The sequence below is a fragment of the Copidosoma floridanum genome, unplaced genomic scaffold (assembly GCF_036245765.1).
Source record: "Copidosoma floridanum isolate Cflo_tuat_1 unplaced genomic scaffold, Cflo_Japanese_pri ptg000005l, whole genome shotgun sequence".
In the NCBI taxonomy this organism is placed as follows: domain Eukaryota; kingdom Metazoa; phylum Arthropoda; class Insecta; order Hymenoptera; family Encyrtidae; genus Copidosoma; species Copidosoma floridanum.
Genome location: NW_028321882.1, coordinates 2,183,302 through 2,204,440, shown reverse-complemented (window position 1 = coordinate 2,204,440; position 21,139 = coordinate 2,183,302). Strand labels below are relative to the sequence as shown.

The following is a 21,139-nucleotide window of genomic DNA, read 5'->3' as shown; positions in this document are numbered from 1 at the left end:
AGATTCACGCCCAACTACGTACGTTGAGCACGCGTCAATAACTCAACAACTACATGGCACTACTTTAACTACCACATAAAGTATTACAAAAAAGTTATACATAGAAAAAAGTGTCTATAAATATAAAAAAATTTATGTATTAGTATTCTTATTTTTGTATAAATTATAAGAACAAAGCTACTCGAAATAAGAGCTGAGACATTCCAACAACCATTGAACTGACATACCTCCGACGGTGGACATCTTAGACGCCTATTTCCGAGCTGTAGAACTTCCAGCTTCGAGGTGCAGTAGTCAGTGCAGCTTCGAAGTCAGTTACTTCGATGCTAGTGTTGTGGGACTCCTAATTTAGAAACAGTGCAACTCAAACACTTTTGAGTTGACTTACATACAAATAAGAGTTAACATAACTCGAATTTAGAAGTATAAGAGCTCAATATTCATTGAGCTGTAAGATAGATATCAGTAAGTTGGTCATCTCCAAGTACTAAATTTTTTTTTACGTACTCATTTGTGATCGAAGTACGATGAAGTACGTAATTTCATATAATTTCATTTGATTTTTGTTAGGGTAGAAGAAAAATTAAAGATGTGTACTGGTTGGAGGCAGCGGCTACGCGTAGTGGTGATGTAATTTCACATAGTTTTCTTGTGAAGATGAAAATTATTAAATAAAGTTTTTGCACGTATAATCGAGATTATTATCAATACAAACACATACCAAGTTGAAATTGCAAAATAAATATAATAACTCCAGCGAGCCCCGATGTTTGAGACAAATTGTGGAGCTTTATTATAAACATAAGTAACTTTTTGCTGTAGTTTACATAGGTTTCCCTTAGGAGAGATGGCTTGCATGTAAGTTTGTCGTTTCGTTGTTGCATTCTTGGGCTCGAATCTTTGTCGATGTGATCTGACTTTTTGTTACAGTTTTGACGATTTCATTAGTTATTGGTTAACTTTTTTGTCCTCAAAGTCTTCTATTACTATTAATTAGACAGACATTTAGGCTTAAATTAGACGTTAAATACGTTAGCTAATGATTATATTAGAGCAAAACTTAAGTGTTTTTTGCACATTTCTACAACAAATAAAAAAAACTAAAATTTTTTAATCCATTAGTTCAAAATTATTACGTTTATGCATGAATTATTTATTGTTTTTAAACAATGCTTCACTTTTTTACACTTAAAATCACATGAAATACGTTATCGGTATGATTTGAAATAAGAACTGAAGATTTATTATTAAGTTGTAAGGAAAATTCTCATACGACATCATCTTGGGTATTTTTCTCTTCAAATAGGGAACCACTTTTTTTTTATCGAAAAAAATTTATAATGAAGTAACTTTCATGAGATACAAAAATACAAGCTAGAGCTTGTTGGATAATGACAATAACATTAATCATGGTATTTAATATTTAATTTTAATTTCAATGTTTTTAAGAAATATTCATAATATAAGAGTGTTAAGAAAAAAAATCAAAGAATAACCAGTAAGACCACTGAAACAAAAGAAGTCATCGTCCATACTGAGATTTGAACCCGAGAATGCAAAAATAAATTGCTAAATATGCGTGCGAGCCATCTGTGCTACAAAAGCTCTGTGTATCTTATTGTCAGAAGTTAATCATGTTTATGGTAAAGCTCCAAAGCTGATCCTAAACATGAATGCTCACTATAATTATTACATTTATTTTGCGATCTTAATTTGGTATTAATTTGTGACAACAATAACTTTTATTACATGTTTCAAGACTTTAATTTATAATTTGCGTTGTTTGATCATAAACTTACTATTATACATTATTCAGATCGTACGACGTAATTATAATATGTACAGATTATTGCGCGTGTAACAAAAAGTTATAAAATAACGTTGTCGAGAAGCGAGAAGAGCAGAGAAGTTTTTCATGCAATTTTTCAATCATATAAGCTCATTCAAGAATAAAGATTATAGTATTTGTATACATTTAAAGTAGGCGTTATTTGCAAACTCCTGAATCTTTGACTGTCGAGCATGTTTGTATCACATATGGGCTCTAGCTAGCTTGAGTTCGATTCCACTAGGCTGCTGACTTTTTTTTTGATACAAGTGTATATAGGAAGTTGGAGTTAAAAATTTCAGAAGGGAAACCTTCTTCTCAACGAAATAGTTTTTCATTTGAATTTTACTTTTAAGTACCGTGGGATCAAAATAAACACTTTTAAAACTCTTTATGAATTGAAATCGTAGAAAAAAGAGCTCTTGACAATCTCTTAGAGAACTAAAAAAGGGGTCATACGTCGGATACTATAAGAATACTTTAAAAACTTTTCAGGAACACTTTGTGAATAAAAAAATAAGTCAGTCAGTGAATTTGTAAAGAACTCTTTAAGCATTGTGAATGCCGGCTGGATTTTACATCGTGTTCAAGAGAAGAAGAGATTTGATTGCTTGTTTATTTTAACCTTGTGGTATTCCCACATGTCCATCTCAGATGAGTTACAAATAGTTCATTAATTAGAGAAGCTTAGTAATCAATACATTATAATATTAGCTCATATAATTACTGAAAAATGATATTTCATAGACCTGTAAAATTTAATAGCATCACGCCATAGAATGTAAACGGGTTTAAGAAGTAGAGGGTGTAAAAATTTTACTGTGTCACGAACTGTGTCAAAAAGAGTAGATGATTTTGTTTTTGCAAGTTTACTAAAATTTTCTAATATCTGATATTAAATATCTAGTAAATTCATACGGACGTTCACAGCGTGAAATAGTGACCTTTGGTCATCCTCATTAGATTTTACTTTTGGTGCCCAATCGCGTATACGAACAACATAACAAACAAAATCCTAACAGCCTATTGCTTCAAAAACGCTTTTGACAAGGTCTTGATGGCTGAGATTTATTTATTAAGGGATACTAGTGATGATAAATTTAGCAGTTTTCTTGAATAAACAGTTATCAAAGATTAAATTATATTTTGCATTGACAAATACTAACTTATCATTAATCTTGGTCATTTGTGGGTTGAAAGTAGTTTCTAAATTATGGATACGCAAATGACGCCAATGTCTGACTAAATTTTAAGGATATTGTCACAAAATTGTAAAGGTAGTGATTATCGATAGATATTATTACTATCTGGGATATTATTTTGTAATTACTAAAATAATAATTATGTATTAATTGTAATCCTTTTACATCAATTTAGAATTTCAAACATCGCGAGCAGTTTAAATTTTAATCTTTGTGCCTGATAGTACCACCTACAATTCGCTAGGTGGCGATTACTAGTTTCTGAAGAACACTAGAAATATTAAAATGACTCTTAGTATATAAGGGAGACTGCATGGTGACTTAAAATCATCAACCTGGATCACCCGATCTGAAGCCAACGAAGGATTTCTCGACAAAACCTACGCTACGGCAGTGGCAAGAGCACTATTTAAATGCAATAAATACCGACGTATAATGTCACTTAAAATCTCAGTGTGTTTACTTTCTCTTTTACTCACTCTCATTAACTATCGTCTACATTACTTGGCTCTATTGTTCAACGACCGGGAGAATCAGATAACAAGTGCACTGGCGACGGAATCATCTCAACTGTTGCAAATCACCAGCCAACAACCCACTCGCGACACCAGTTCCAGTGGTGGCCTAAAATCAACTGGAAGTAATGCCACGTCATGCCTAGAATCTCTAACACAGGGTGCTTACCGTTGGTCGGTTTTGGCATCCAATTTGATACCCTTGAAGGCAACTCACGCCACTTCCAACTCCTCGTAGCTGTTCAAAGCCGCCTACCCCACAAGTTGGTTTTAACAATATATTTAATGTAGTTTACTGTATACTTTTACTATAGAGTTCTTACCCGTGATATCATATACTAATATCTGTTCGTATTTCTGAGATACACACCTTTAGCAAAGATGAAAGGCAATGAAAACTTGTAGGTACAACGCTAAAATCGTAGTGCTACCAACATCTATTACGAGATACCTTAGTGGGTGTATATAGGGACGTAATTAGATTTTCAATGCCTGTGCTATGCATAAATTATATACTCTCTTATGTTATCTTTGGGTGTGGTAATTCACCAATGATCCAGGATCACTTCAGTGCACTTCAGTTTTACCATAACTGTGATATACTATACATTATATGCATTTTCGTCCATTCATTGGTCTTCTGCATTAGTGTCTACTGAACCTTCGACAAGAACATTATCAGCAAGAACAAGCATATAAAATTAGGATTACCACTGTGCGTCAATTGCTTAAAATCGAGGCATCGTTACATATCCGCATGTACGAGGCAACAATAAGTACAATGAGGCACCACCAAGGCACCGGCCAGAATCTCACGAAACCATGATGAAAGCCCCCAACTCCAACAACGCAATCGATGGAGAACCCTATAAAGCCACAAGCTTATACTTGAGACATGACGATTCCAGGATAGGTCCTCACTAAGGGCAACACCCAAGCTATTAACTGTAGGGGTGAGGGCGACTGAGTGACTATTTACCATTATTGGGGATAGGTCATCCTTAAGTATACGCATATGCTGCTGCATGAAAGCACATAACACAACATGGATTTTTCTATCATTAAGCGTGAGTACTCTATTACTCGTCTAGCGAACAACCTCCTTAATATAATAATTAATATCACCGTTAGGTCCGATGGCTTACATTGGATATAGACCTACAGATCATCTACGAACAACATGGCCATACAATATCTTAAAACTGATAATATAGAACGTATAAAAATTATAAATAAGATAGGACCCTGTGATGATCCCTGAGGAACCCCGGAGATAGCTGGGCGCGCTTCTGTGAGTTTACCATCCAACCCCAATATGGCAAAACAATGATCAGTAATGTAAGAATGTAACCAACTATAGCATCAGCTGAGAAGTTAAATCCAGAAAATAAGCGCAGCAGGGTCCTATGGCAATTGTGTCAAAAGCACGACGAAAGTCAAAGTAGACGGCCAGTGTGACAAGACCCTGGTCAATCCCCATCCAAATATCGTCCGCCACCTTAAGCAATGCAAATTGGGTGCTGTCTCTACGTCGAAAACCAGACTGCAGTAGCAAGAGAAATAATTTTGCTTCCAGATAGTCGTGTATCTGTTTGGTCACTAAGAAATCCAAAACCTTTGCAAAATGGGAGCCATTGGCAATCGAACGACTATCCCCAGCCTCTATAGGATTTGGCACCTTTGAGAGTGGGACACTGGTGGAAAGTTTTCAAATTGATAGATAGACACACGTAGTCAGAAACCGATTAAACAGATGAGTCAAGTAAGGGGCAATATAACCAAAGACTCCCAAGAAGAATTCTGGAGACAAACCATTACCACTGTGGCTCCGTGACGAATAAAGAAAGCGCTCCATTGACTGATGAACCACATCAACCAGGCTGAAACGGAAGGGGTCATCAGAGGGTGACACGATGCAATGATGTCCTCCAGATTATAAAAGTAACAGGATAGGGATGAACAGGACGCCCAAGAATAATGCTACAACAGCGTATCCAAAGTCATGGTCATCAATGGCGGTCGTAGCTTGGCAGATACCATACTAAATCGGCTTAGAATACGCCAATATTTAGCCTGATACTTTGAACTTGTGAGCAATGACCACAGATACGCCTGCTGTCAACTCTTAATAAGAGCCTTCAAACTTTTTCAGAGTGTCCTGAATTTAGCTAGGCCATCCAAAGTCCCCCACCACCGCCCCCTCCTATATAAATGATTACGACGCCTACACTTATCACGGATCTTATTAGTACACCAGGAAGCCAGCACTCAACAGAAGTGCCTCTGGCAAAAAAGTGCATGCATGTCGAAGGTCTCCAATCTCGCCCTACGAAAATCTGACAGAGAAAACTAAACGTTCTGGCCACAAAGCTTTCTCATTTCAGCGCTGATCCGGTTTTACAGCTCAAAAAAAAAGCCTCCATGGAGAATTTCCTAAAGTCTCGGGATCTATAGACTTGATCAATCTTCAGAGGTTCAGGGAACTCCTAGTCAATAAACAGATAATTATATCCAGATATAAAAGGCACCTGCAATTACTAAACTTGACAAACCCTTTTAAATCAACAATGAATGTGTCTAACCATGTATGAGATGCGTTGGTATGATGCGTAGCATTGCACGGCATCAGGTGAAGCGAGTTTTTGGAAACAAGACGACAAACATGTTCAGAATAATAATTATGTTCAAGAATGTCAGCATTAAGGTCACCTGCCATCACAGAACTGGTGCACCAAAGTGTGTGTTAACTAAAAGACTAAAAAACAACTGTGAGTGCGTGATCCTTGGGTCATCTGTAAAAAACTACAACGAGGAGCGTACGTACAGGTAGAGTATCAATCTCAACAATAAAATACTCTGTGCTGTTAGTTGTGTGATTTGTGGGGCCTCAATAAGTTGAAATTTTAATTTAACTGCAATTTAGATGGCAAACCCTCTGCCGCATATATTGTCTCTTGTCCCTTGTAAATAGTAAATCACGCTATTTTCTCACTAAGCTACATCCCGGGATTTAATAAAGCAAAGAGCATCTAGCCAGAGTGAACCAGATCTTTGAAACGCATAAAATATTAATATTGTGATCACTCAAGAAATTCCTAATATCATCATAATGATCATCAATCAAGAAAGCATTAGGATGAGCCACCCTAACTGTTGCACGGGACGGACACGGGGCAGCGATGGGAGACTGTCGTACATGTCAAACCAGCTTTTTAAGATCAGCCTCATTACATATCAGTAATTTTTCAGACTCATCCTCTCTACGCTCATAAATGTTACTCTCCCTGGCCCAGACATACTTGTATCCCATTTTGCCAGCTGTATCCGTGGTTTGAAGTGAGGGATTAAATACGACTTCAAGGAGTATCTCATATAGACCAATTAGCGCGTCTGACGGAGTATCTGGCAGAAAAGCACTTAATTTAAGTTCACTGTGTTTCTTAGTAGCATGAAGTATGTGGTCGCGAATAAGTATAGACTTAAAGCGAACGGCGTATGAAGAAAGCAAGCTGGAACTACTTGTCTGCGATCCAGGCGGCATCGCTGGACTGGGGGGATGTTGTTTATTTTCCTTTTTACTTGGAATACGTTGAAGTTCGAGAACACCACCTCTAAGATTAATCAGACTTAGAACGATCAAAATTTTAATAAACAATGACATAAATGATTCGACAGAATCAGCCAGTATACCTGTGGCTGTGTTACAGCAACATAATAATTTTTGAAATTCATGCATCTCTTGCCGCAGTCGACCTGTCTCTGCCGCAAGCAAGTCGATGCGCTGCGCGTTGACCTGGGTAGCTATGTCTTCAAAAGAGAGAGAGAGAGAGACTTTCGTTGTGCTTTTGATTTCATTGAACATGCGGTACTGCTAAAAATAATGGGTCGTGTGGTTTGAGTGGAGAGTGCGTTACGTTGGTTCCATAACCATCTTTTGGAACGTTCACGTCGGTAGTGGGCTCGGATGTCACCTGGTCGGAGTTTTTTGCGTCGTCGTCAGGTGTGCTCCAAGGGTAGTCTACCAGATCTGTACTGCTTCTTCTTTTTATCAACAGTATCCTATACGTTTTTTTTTATGCATCTGAGGTATTGTTTGCTGATGATTTACAGCTCTACCTTTTATACAAGCCTACCGAGCTTGGACTGTTTATCTCACGGTCCAATTACGACATTGGCAGGATCGTGAGGTGGGCGCAATACTTACGTCACGGCCAGCTCGCGGATCCGTGGAGTGTTCTATGGTTTGCGATATCAGGTTGGACTGTTGAGCAATATGCGTAAGGCGATGCTAGTTTCCAGCCTTATCATACTTCATTTCAGTTATGCATACCTGATTCATGGGGTTCTTATAAGGATGTATTTTCATCAAATTGGATAGGCTGTGTAATACAGTTGTTAGATTTATTTTTAATCTTAGACGGGATGCGTCGATTGGCCAATACTACATGAAATTAGGATGGCTGAGCCCAAGTGTTAGACGGGACTACTTTTTAGTTGTAACGAATTACAAAGCCTTGAGTGTGCGAGAGCCACAGTAATTAAATAACCTTTCTCCATCTGCGGGTGAAGAACTACGTCGTTCCAAACGTCTGCCTCGATCTGATTTTGATGCACCACGTGCCTTGTTAAATTGTTATGCTTCTTTTTTTTTAGTGTGCTATAAAGCTTTGGAATTAAATTCCTTCGTGTATTAGGCAGAGGGATTTGCTTGAGTCTTTGTCTACTTGTGCAAATGACGTCGAGAAGTAGGATGTCACTCGACAAGTGGGCATCCAGCTTTGACTGGGTAAGAAGTCACTTCGGCATCTCATCAGCAGAGACTACCGAACTGTCGTTGCCTGTGGACGTTTTTGGGTCCACCTTGAGTATGCTTTGGAACCCCATACTGGACACGCTTCAGTACAAAGTTAAGGATGTGTGGGTACGAGACACGGCACCTACGAAGCGTCAAATACCGTTCAAAATCTCTAGATTATACGACCCACTAGGTTTCCCATATTTAATCGTCGCCTGAGCTAAGCTGTTGATTCGGAACTTATGGTTACACGGAGTGGACTGGGACCAACCTCTCTCAGCATCAATCACGCGAGAATGGCAAGAATTTTGCCTGGACCTGCTAAACGTGCAATCGATTCAGGTTCCAAGATAGTTACAGTTACATTCTGATACCCCATTCGAATTGCACGGCTTCTGTGACGCTTTGAAGAAAGCTTACGCAGCCGCTGTATACATTCTTCATCAAGAAGAAGGTAAGGGTAGCTCCCAGCTGCTTATCGTCAAGACGAAAGTCTCACCGATCAAGATATTAAGTGTGCCTTGACTCGAGCTCTATAGAGCACAGTTATTTGCACAATTAATCAAGTTCGTAGAAGACAGCACCGTGAAGGTGGTAAGGATGGTGCATTGCTGGTTGGACTCTGAAGTCGTGCTGGTGTGGCTGTAAGTCCATCGTTTATGATGGAAAACCTTCACAGTCAATCGGGTCAGTGAAATTCTTACACTGCTGCCTAAAGCTGTCTGGAGGCTCGTGCCAACTAAGCAAAACCCAGCCAACTGCGCCTCACGTGGTGTCACGGCAGCCCAGCTTTCAATATATAAACTTTGGTGGCACGGCCCGAGCTGGCTACTTTAGTCAGACCAGTATTGGCCTACACCTCATGTACAGGAGCTCACCTTAGAACCGGAACGTCGATCTTGCCACGCTGCATACGTTACATCTCCACAGGATTGAAAGAACTGGCAGCTCTGGTTCGGTAAGTTCTCTTCGTTTCACAAACTAATCCGTATTTTGGTGTACATAGCTCGTCTTAAGACCAATGCTCAACGCCCCGTCTTAAGACCAATGCTCAACGCCCCGCTGAGAAAAGGCTTTGTTGGCTGTCGGCCTCAGAGATAGTTGGCGGTCTCATTTTCTTTTAGCGTCTTGTCCAGAAAGGAGCGTTTAAAGCAGAGATTTGAGCTTTGCTTGACAATAAACTAATCAGTTTCTCGAGTTGCCTCCGCAGACTTGACCCTTTCCTCGAATTGGACCAATTGTTAAAAGCCAAAGGACGCTTTCACAATGCTGTACTCTCTAAGGCTGAAAAACACCCCAATATCTTGCCAGCAAGACATCAGGTCATCAACTCACTAATACGTGATATATACATCCACACCATTCATGGTGGTCCACAGGTCACGCACAGTACCATCAACCACCAGCATTTGATACTGCGGAGCAGGAACATTGTAAGAAGCATCATGCAAGGGTGTACCGTCTACACCCGATAGTCCAGCCAAGCAGCGACGTAATAGATGGTCCCGTCGCCGCGCCGCTGTATCAAGTTCAGTCATCAAGACCTTTTACCCATACCGACGTCAATTACGCTGGACTTTACTGGTACACCGCTTTTTTACACATTGAGGTAATCTCAGACAACTTAACTGCAGCGTTTTTTGCAGCCTTTCGACGCTTCACTTCACGAAGAGGTCTCTGCAAGTACGTTTACAGCGACAATGGGACCAACTTCTAGGGTGCGGCCACCAAACTCATCAAAAAGTTTCACGAGACCTTTTCATTCAGTCAAGAGATTTCTGTAGCAACTGCACGAGACGGTGTTAACTGGAAATTTACGCTGCCTAATGTGCTTCACTTCAGAGGACCTTGGGAATTAGGCGTGAGGGCCTGTAAATTTCACTTTAAACGTGTCTCAGGCCCAAAGATACTTACTTTCAAGGAGTTACACACGCTCACCTTGCAAGTAGAGGCTTGTTTAAACTCCAGGCCCATTAGTCTGTTGAGTGCAAATGAAGAGGATCCTACGCCACTAACTTCTGGACACTTTCTCATTGGCTCAGCGCTAGTATCTCCTCCGGATGCTGATAGCATAAAACAAGACTACAATCCAAACACTAGGTGGAAACTAATACAACGTTTCAGACACGAGGTCTGGAGACATTGGAGTCAGGAATACCTCATCCAATTACAACAGAGGACTAAATGGTTGAAACCAAGGCCAAATCTTATGATCAATGATGTTATTTTAATCAAGCGCACTTAAAAATCATCCAGCCCGTGGCTAATAGGTCGTAAAGCTGGAGTATACCTAGGAAAAGATGGTCTCTGCAAAGTCACCCACTTTAAGAATGCTATGTCCTTGTTTAAGCGCCCCATCGCCAAGCTGGTCCCTTTACCAGTTTCTCATGCATTAACAGAATACTTATCTCACGATTCCGTCAATGTGGACGGCGATAAGAATAAATAAACCATTAGACGAAGATAAGAATAAAAAATTAAAAAATAAAGAGAATATGTCAGTATTTTATATGTACACTTAGCTTAGGGTCGAATGATCTCTTTTCAGTTCGTATCCATTGTAATACCCGAAACAACTAATTTTGATTTCTTTTTCTTTCAAGTCAAAATTTAATTATAATTTAACATTTTTGTCTTATTTTTTTTTTTAATGAAGTCACTTGATGACCATAGGATATAATTAAAATAGAATGCGCTGTAAGCAACGTTGGCGGGCTGTGTGTTCAAGCCATTTATGTCTTACTTCAAATCACCGCGCTATGAGAGTCGATTTTAATCGATCTATGTATCTGAAAAGAAGCTCCTCGCTTCCATGTCAAGCTAAAGTTAGGTATTGGGCAGCCTCAGAGTGAGAAAGATGTGGTGAAAGGCAAAGCCTACTAAGTTTATTACATTGTTTTTTTTTTGGTTTTGAGAAGCGCTCCCGCGTTTTGCTAACGTTTTCCCCCCGCTCCTACATATCTTCGGCACCCGCGAGCTCTTTCCGAGCCACTACGGTAATAAGCAATGGAAATATCGTAGCAGTTAAAGTAAAGGCTTAACAGTCTCAACAGTCATAGTTTTATTTTATCTCTTAGAGCCGTATACGTAGTAATACGGCAGTGTCCTAATGAGCTTAGGGATCAGTATTTTTCTCTGTCTCCTAATTGGAGGTTGGCTCGGTTAAATAAATAATCATTTAAAGGATTGTATGGGGTGCTCACGTCAGATACTGAAAGACGGAAAGTTAAGTGGCATATACAATAATATTCACCAAAAAGCCTGTGTTCTTACTCTCACGACCAAAAAGCACTAAAATTTTTGCGGTGTGCACGCCTTATTGCACAAATCGTAGCGATCGCGTGTGTTGCCTCGGCGTAATACACTTCAAACTCAGCCTTACCCTCGGGCGAGTAAATTTGGCTTGGAGCGCGACGTTGTATCGGATAAGACGATGATAGCTGATGTGCAGGATGTACATAATAGGAACATTACCGCAGGTAGCCGCTATGATCAGGGCTACGATAATTTCGATAACACTTCTATTATAAGCGCTCCTTCTGACCACGAGAAACCGAGTGTTGGTGTGTTACATCCTGAGTTGATACAAACAACTCATACTATAAGTAAAAACGCAATTCATCTGTTAAAATCATTCAAGAAGTATTGTGTATATGCAGTAGGTTCATATGACAAGTGGAACTCATACGTCACTTACATGCGTGTATGTGTGTATAAGCTTGAGGGTAAATGTTTCATAATATGCTGAAATAAACTATGGCCAGCTTCGTTGTAAATATGCATGTATGTATTTAAAATGTACATAACATTTATAAGTGCATAAATGGTATTGTACGTACAAATAAATAGTTCGATTGTGTATTGATTGTGCATTACTAATAATGTATACCGATTTAAAAATTGTAACTTACACGTTATTTTATTATACTTAAAATTGATTTTAAGTTCCCTAAAAGGATCAATTACTGAATTTATATTTTTATTACTTATATTTGGCGTTCTTTTATTGCTGATGCGAGCTTTCATCATCACTGATACAAAAAACTTAATTACACTTGTCAGAAAAATGCGATTGGTACTCTTGTATTGTTATTTCGTAATATATAAAATCATAACGAGATACACTATCATCCAAGCCTACTGTTGTGCTGTCAACCCAGTCTGCAAGAACATCGCTCATTGGTTCACCAAGTTCAACCAAAAGCCTTTTTTACTTGCTCTGACGCTATAAAAACCAAACGTTAAGAGAACAAATTGCTCTTTTCACGTCTGTCATCTGTCTTCTAAAGTTCCAGTCTACTCTTGATGATTCGTGAGTACCTTATACACGTAAGTCATAACATATTGGCTGACATGCAACTCGAGTGTATTTCAAAAACACTAATAGTATCGGACTTTGCTAAGGAGCGAGGTGCAACGAAGAAGGCCCGCCGAAAGTGATTTCAGCGATGGCAGAGAAAGCAGAAACCGCAACATCTTACTGGCCACGAACTCATTCGTGTAATTTAAAGAATCACTAAAAATTACTGCACAAAGCATCAGGGAACTCCGTAGCAGCAGTAACAGGAATCAGTGACAGATGTAAGTTACTTATCAGTAATATAATTATCACCAAAAACTTGTGAAAGTGATCTGAACAGCGAGGCTGTAGTAGATTGCAAAGAACGTCACTATTGTACAATATTTATAAACACACGAGATGAGCCGACAAAAATAAGAATACCCGCACAAAAACTTGAGCCTTTTGATGTCATGAAATCTGTAAACTTTTTCGACACCAACTTCGAAGAAAAAGATTTAAACGTTAAAGAAGACTACGTTGAATTTATAATAGATTAGCTAAAAAGATCTCATCATTTAAAAGCTAGTCTATCAAAAATAAGAAAAATTGTAGAAAATTACGCTCAATTATCTTATATTTCAGGTGATCCGGCTCCTCACACTCCTCTTATGACACATAAAATACCTACGACAGACGACTGTCCTGAATATGTCAAACAATATCACTACCTCTTATCGTTGTACCAAGAATCTAAACCTCAAATAAAAAAATTATTAGGAGATGATACAATCATTAAATAAAACAGCCCTTACAGTAGTTCTCTCTAGATAGTACCCATGAAACAAGAACCTGATGTAACAAAAAGATACGGATTAGTAATAGATTACCGTAAACTAAACGAAAAAACTTCAATTATTTGGTTACAAAAAAAATACAAACATTAAAAAAAACATACAATGTAATTGATACCTAATACACGCCACTTTATTTAACAACTTAATATCTACACTGCTTTACGATGAAAGCAGAAGTGTAAGATAATTGAATAATCATTACCCCAACAAAAAAAAGCGCTTACCTTTAAAACAATATTATAAAAACTCGTCTTATCAACTTGCGTCAATTCTCGATCAATCTGTTGTTGCCGAGGGTGGCAACAATCTAAGAAGGGGGTGTTACATCTAGAGTTGATACAGACGAATCATATTATAAGTCAAAACGCAATTCGTTCGTAAAATTCATACAATACGTATTGCGTATATACAGTAAGATCATATGACAAGTGGAGCTCATACGTCACTTATATACGTGTGCGTGTGTAAGGCGAATGTTTCATAATATGCTGACATGTATGACGGCCAGCCTTGTTGTAAGAATGCATGTATGTTTTAAAATTATACGTAACATTTATGAATGCATAAATCGTATTGTATGTATGAATGAATATTTTACTTGCGCACTGATTGTCCATTTCTAATAATGTACACAAATTAAAAAATTGTAATCAACACGTTATTTTAGTGTACTCAAAATTGATTGTAAATGCTCCAAAACGATTAATTACGAAATTTTCAAACTTACTGTCACACTTGAACTTGTTTTTGACCTTCTTTTATTGTTGATTCGAGCTTTTATCATCACTGATCCAAAAAGCTTAATCGCACTTATCAGAAAAATGCAATAGGTACTGTTGTATTGTTATTCCCTAATATATAAAATCATAATATGTATTATCTTCGTGCAAGCCTACTGTTTTTCTGTCAACCCAGTCTGCAAGAATATCGCTCATTGGTTGACCAAGTTCAACCAAAAGCCTTTTTTACTCGCTCTGACGCTATAAAAACACAACATTAAGAGAACAAATTGCTCTTTTCACGTCTGTCACCTGTCCTCTAAAGTTTCTGTCTACTCTTGACTTCCGCGACTTGCGAGTACCTTAAATACGTAAGGCATAACATGTTTGCTGAGGCAACTTGGGTGGAATTCGAGATTATCAATAGTATCAGACTACACGAAGGAGCGAGGTGCAACGAAGGAGGCCTGCTGAAAATGGTTCCGGCAATAGCATAGAAAACTGAAACCGCAACATCTTACTGGCCACAAAATCATTCGTGCAGTTGAAAAAATCAATGAAAATTACTGCACAAAGCATCAGGGAACTTCGTAGCAGTAGTAACAAACATCAGTGATAGATGTAAGTTATTTGTTATTAATATAATTAACACCAAAATCTTGTTAAAGTGATCGGACCAGATTGTGTTTAAAAGAATAACTTTTGTAAATTGTTTCAATAAAGGTATCAAATATTAAACATTAACTACTATTATCCATATTATTGAAATAAATATTTTTACTCAACTAAAAAGAGCAAGTAGAAATCACAAGCTAAATCACTAAGAGACCTACGAATGACACTCAAATAAAACGGTTAAGACCATTCTCTAAACAAGTCCAGTCATAACAGGTGCGCTTCTAGAGGTTTGGGAAAGCTTAATGCCAGCCCAACAATTTAAGCACGTGTATGTCCATTAAAAGTTCTAACCAAGAGACAGAGAAGAAACTTAAAAAGGTCGATAATCGCGTGGACAGAAACTCATTATAAATTACTAGGCTCGAAAACAAAAATGCAGAGCTTCGTGCTGAACTTGAATAAGTTACAAATTTGCAGCAAATCATGGAATCGTGGAATGAGCTTAAGATCAGTGGCTTGCCACGGTCTGGAAATATTAATGTTTGTGATTTTTTTAATAATTTTTTTGCACGGCTTTTATTGAAGCCTTTACTTCTAAATATAGTTTAAACCAGACTTCATAACTATGCACAGCCTTATGGCACGGCCAGTGTGAACATGAATGTATCCGACACATCAATTGTGACTTTTAAGTCTAGCGTGGCATGGGATTTCGAAGAACAAAATTTCCCCTGACGAAATGTAGTTGAAGGGCCCTGCCTCTCATTTATAATGCGATAATTTTATTCGTTTGTATGAGATGCTTACACCGGGTACTTTTGCGCTACTTATTAAAACATAGGTGAAAGCTTAAGCACTTGGCTATGCCTAAGTTTAGGAAGAACCTAGCTCTGTATATGTTTAGCAAAGCCATGACTCGCCCTACCAGTGCATTTTCATGACAAATGATCTGGGTTCCTTGCAGTGACTTCTACTTAGGTGCCTGCCTACGTCCACTGCACCTGCACCGATTCGAAGGTCAATTTGCATTGCGCATCTGAATGCTAATTTAATTTAGAATCACCTTGATGACATATCAATTCTTCTAGACGAATTTAAGATGGATATTTTGTGCATAACTGAAACCTGGCTAACCTCATTACAGTATTCATCTTTACTCCAATTACCAGGCTTTGTACTGGTACGCAAAGATCGCGAATTGCTGGTGAGGCCCCCACCGTGGAGGCAGGCTTGCTTCAATGTGTACACGGTAGTGGCGTGGCTTATAACTTGGGTTCGCATCTACATTTTTAAGTAATTGCGTCACCGCAAATTGGACACATAAACTCCACGGAATACCTTGTCAATGTGCGTCAAGAAGGGGAAGGTGAGCATGGTTTGCTCCTTGCTTTAGTTTATCAATGGCCTTAGGGTGGAGTTCTCATTGATTTTTTTGAGGTTACACAGAACGAGGCACTAGGATTTTCAAATGTGCTTGTTTCTGGGGACTTTTTTTTCTTTGATGGAGCAAGGAGGGAAAAATCTACATAGACACCCCAGCTAGTTTTTTATTAGCTACACCTTCTCCTGGGGTTCAGGTAGGCCCCCGTCTGTGTTTTGGCGTTAATGGCTTTTTGGATGTTTCGGGATGAATACGGATCGAAATTTTCCTAATTTCCCCAGCTATTTCTAAGGGATAGCTAGACAGTGGCTCAGGAATACCAATGCCTGCACTGCAGTAAGCAAGCACCACAGGACTCGGTAATCATATCCAACGCTGCTTGAGGATAGGAAATCAGGAAAATTTCGATCCGTATTCATCCCGAAACATCCAAAAAGCCGTTAACGCCAAAACACAGACGGGGGCCTACCTGAACCCCAGGAGAAGGTGTAGCTAATAAAAAACTAGCTGGGGTGTCTATGTAGATTTTTCCCTCCTTGCTCCATCAAAGAAAAAAAAGTCCCCAGAAACAAGCACATTTGAAAATCCTAGTGCCTCGTTCTGTGTTACCTCAAAAAAATCAATGAGAACTCCACCCTTAGGCCATTGATAAACTAAAGCAAGGAGCAAACCATGCTCACCTTCCCCTTCTTGACGCACATTGACAAGGTATTCCGTGGAGTTTATGTGTCCAATTTGCGGTGACGCAATTACTTAAAAATGTAGATGCGAACCCAAGTTATAAGCCACGCCACTACCGTGTACACATTGAAGCAAGCCTGCCTCCACGGTGGGGGCCTCACCAGCAATTCGCGATCTTTGCGTACCAGTACAAAGCCTGGTAATTGGAGTAAAGATGAATACTGTAATGAGGTCAGCCAGGTTTCAGTTATGCACAAAATATCCATCTTAAATTCGTCTAGAAGAATTGATATGTCATCAAGGTGATTCTAAATTAAATTAGCATTCAGATGCGCAATGCAAATTGACCTTCGAATCGGTGCAGGTGCAGTGGACGTAGGCAGGCACTTAAGTAGAAGTCACTGCAAGGAACCCAGATCATTTGTCGTGAAAATGCACTGGTAGGGCGAGTCATGGCTTTGCTAAACATATACAGAGCTAGGTTCTTCCTAAACTTAGGCATAGCCAAGTGCTTAAGCTTTCACCTATGTTTTAATAAGTAGCGCAAAAGTACCCGGTGTAAGCATCTCATACAAACGAATAAAATTATCGCATTATAAATGAGAGGCAGGGCCCTTCAACTACATTTCGTCAGGGGAAATTTTGTTCTTCAAAATCCCGTGGCCACGCTAGACTTAAAAGTCACAATTGATGTGTCGGATACATTCATGTTCACACTGGCCGTGTCATAAGGCTGTGCATAGTTATGAAGTCTGGTTTAAACTATATTTAGAAGAAAAGGCTTCAATAAAAGCCGTGCAAAAAAATTATTAAAAAAATCACAAACATTAATATTTCCAGACCGTGGCAAGCCACTGATCTTAAGCTCATTCCACGATTCCATGATTTGCTGCAAATTTGTAACTTATTCAAGTTCAGCACGAAGCTCTGCATTTTTGTTTTCGAGCCTAGTAATTTATAATGAGTTTCTGTCTACGCGATTATCGAAATTTTTAAGTTTCTTCTCTGTCTCTTGGTTAGAACTTTTAATGGACACATACACACGCTTAAATTGTTGGGCTGGCATTAAGCTTTCCCAAACCTCTTGAAGCGTGCCTATATAATAACACTAAAGAAGTGCACAGCTCCAGATACTGCCTCTGATTTTTAGCCGATTGGCATACTATTCTTGCTGTCTAAGGCACTGAAAAGGCTCGTGCACAATAAAATTACGAAGTATCTAGTTTTACACAGTATTCTCAATCCCTTTCAAGCGCACTTTAAACGACACAACTCGACACAGATTTCCTTACGAAACTAACTGATAACATATGGAGTGGCTTTTCCTGAATTGGAACGAACCTTGGCATTCCGCAGGGCTCGGTCCTGGGTCTCTTGTAGTATTGCATGTACGCTAACGATTTATGTGACGTTATTTTTCCTTTGGGGATCCGGCACATCGTGTATGCCGACAACCTTCAAATTTATTATGACGTGCCTAAGGATGCACTTGAGGAGAGGATGGCGATGATGGGGCATGTCACAAGCGATTGCAGATTGATTCTTTAGCTCAATATTGGGAAGACACAAGTCATTTTATTCGGCTGCATCAGAAGAGTAAACAAGCTCTATTTTAAAGATCTTCCCAGGGTTTATCTAGAGGTGGGAAAAAGGGAGCGTCTCCCTCTAGTGTTCTGATACCGTCATGAGTCTTGGGGTCGTTCTCGACCCTAAGATGACGTGGTGGCCATAGTCGTGGCGGTTGGGTTTTGAAAAAATTAAAATACTTTATTTTCGTAGTAAGCATTAAAAAGTAACAAAGTTGCGCTGAATAAACGCTAAATAAATCTTCTTTTTTTTTTTTAATTTGACACTACAGTTTTGAAAATATTCGTATTCTATCTTTTTATGGTAAAAATTTGAGAGTAAAATAACTACGCTGTAGTAACGCCCTTGACGCACGTAAGCTTTCTGTCTCATTTTATTTTCAATTGCTGATATGATATTCATATTAAAAAAAAAAAATTTGAATAAAATTATTTGTTAGTAAAATTTTTAGAGTCATTGACTTGAACTAAATAAAAGCCCATGACTTACGTAATTTTTTTTCCTTATTTCTTTAAAATTTTTGATGTGTTACTTGTGTTTCGAAAAACATTAAATTAAATCCTTTCTTCGTGAAATCGTAAGACTGTAAGCTGCGTTGAATACATGCACTTAACGCCCGTAATCTTTTTGCCTTTACTATTTTTTTTCTGTAGAACGTGAGAATGCTTAAAAAAATCTTAATATACATTGAGAGTAAATTTTAAAAGAGTCACCCCTCTTTGATGCATAGTGCCCTGAGCGTTCTGTGATTAGATGGATTTGTCGATGTTTAAATTCACATCATCTTGATGAGTATACATCAAATCTAAATTTTTTTAAGAGCTTTTCGAAATTTTTTGACAAGCTCAATCTTGTGGTATAACTTCCTGGAGCAATATCAGAACATCTTGTATACATATGAGTCACTGTTCATGCGAATCAGCTATATGTTATGTATTCATGTGAATCCATGCCATCTGTAGTATTGGTTTTGCCAGTCAACAATCATAACCTTATATTCTTAGTTCCTTAATCATACACTTTATTCCAAATGAACGACAGTGTGTACTATTCAAAATAGATCATTAGTGGCTTAGCATTATAAGGGTGAAAAAGAAAATAAAAAGGACATTCGCGAATAAAAAATTTCTAAGTTTAGCAGAAACAGACTGTAGCTTTCAGTTCATCAGACTGTATTCAGACTGTAGATCAGTTGAAGAACGAAATGATCATCGTTAACAATGTATACAATAGTCTTAATTATTATAATTTTCGAAAATCGCTGCAATTGATGGATTCAACAAAACTTTTTTTATATTTATAACATGATGGCAAAAGCAACAAAAAAAATTAAGTGACAATTAATAAAAAATAGTACTTGACGTACAAGAATTTTAAAAATAAATTATGGTGAAAGTTTTGCGAGAAATCTTCGTTATTTAGAATGCGATGAATGAAAAAAATGTGGTTTCTTCATTCTTTTAATTATGATATGTTCTTTATGCCAAAAATAAATACATTTACTAAGATTTAATGAATTGTTTACGTTGTCATTAAAAATTTAATTTGTATTTAGCTAAGTGTAAATGTTTCCTGTGCTTATTTTAGAGAATATTAATTGAGTTAACAGAATTTTTTTATTATTAATTTTTTGTTTTTTAGGTATGACTGATGGAGTTTCAGGAGGAACATAAGTCAATGAGTTTTAACTCCTTTTGATGAGCCAGCATTACAAGCTTCGACATTTGAAAAGTATGAAAGAAGTGTTGAGGCAACTATGGAAGCTGTAGCGAGAGTATACTGCCACAAAATTATTAGTCCTGAAAAACGTCTGACGTTGTAAGAGTGATAAAATAATTTGGAGTAGGTGTATTTTATAAGTTAGAAATACTCAAGTGAATGTAAACTGCGTTTAATGATAATTTTTCTTAAGTGCTAAATTTGTTTTACTTCTTTTATGTTTTAGTTTATTAATTTTCTTCTTCAAATTCAAAAAGCCAAATATTTTTTTTGTCTATAAGGAACTGTCATACTGACTTTTTTGTTGTGATCTTCACAATGATAAATATCTCACAAATAATAAAATTTATCATAATGTACTATCTTTGATTATTTTAATAATGTATACACTATTTCTCTGTCTACTGCTTAGCAACACTTTACAACTTTTTAGTGAGCCAAATAGTTTACCGTATAATTCATAGCACATTTCCATGATTTTATAATAGCTTAAAAAATCAACCAAAATAATGACATTAAAGTTTAACAGTCAATTAGGACTTTAGCTCTTCATTTTTTGATGGCCACTTAATATGCCAAGATAGTACAAAAATTATTCATGATAAATATGAGCATCTATAATTATGGAACGGAAAGGTATAAAAACATTTTGATATTTTATAAGTTTCATTTTTTTGTCATCCACGACTTATAAGACGTATAAATTTAGGGTACAAAACAACAAAATATCAATGTTAAAATCAAAAATATTATTAACTATAAAAATTCATTGAAAGTAATTGTTATAAAAAAAGAAATGTTCTCGAGTCACATTGCATGTCATTAGAAACAAGGGACTGGTTACAAAAATTCAGTGTTTTTGATTGGCAATTCTGAAAGTAGGATAATCTACTGAAGTTTTACGTATAAATAATGGTATAATTGTTATTTATTACTTGAGCACATGTGGTATTCTAGT

General features: G+C 37.6%; 1 protein-coding gene across 6 annotated transcripts in view; it reads left to right on the top strand.

Annotated features, from left to right (window-relative positions):
• PIP5K59B (Phosphatidylinositol 4-phosphate 5-kinase 59B) overlaps positions 1-21,139 on the top strand; it is a 712,665-nt gene extending 691,526 nt beyond the window's left edge. For all 6 annotated transcript variants that reach the window (XM_089598110.1, XM_089598109.1, XM_089598112.1 and 3 more), the window contains one exon: positions 20,104-21,139. In XM_089598110.1, the coding sequence (XP_089454236.1) occupies positions 20,104-20,135 (32 nt within the window). In that variant the 3' untranslated portion in view covers positions 20,136-21,139. The remainder of the gene's footprint in view (positions 1-20,103) is intronic.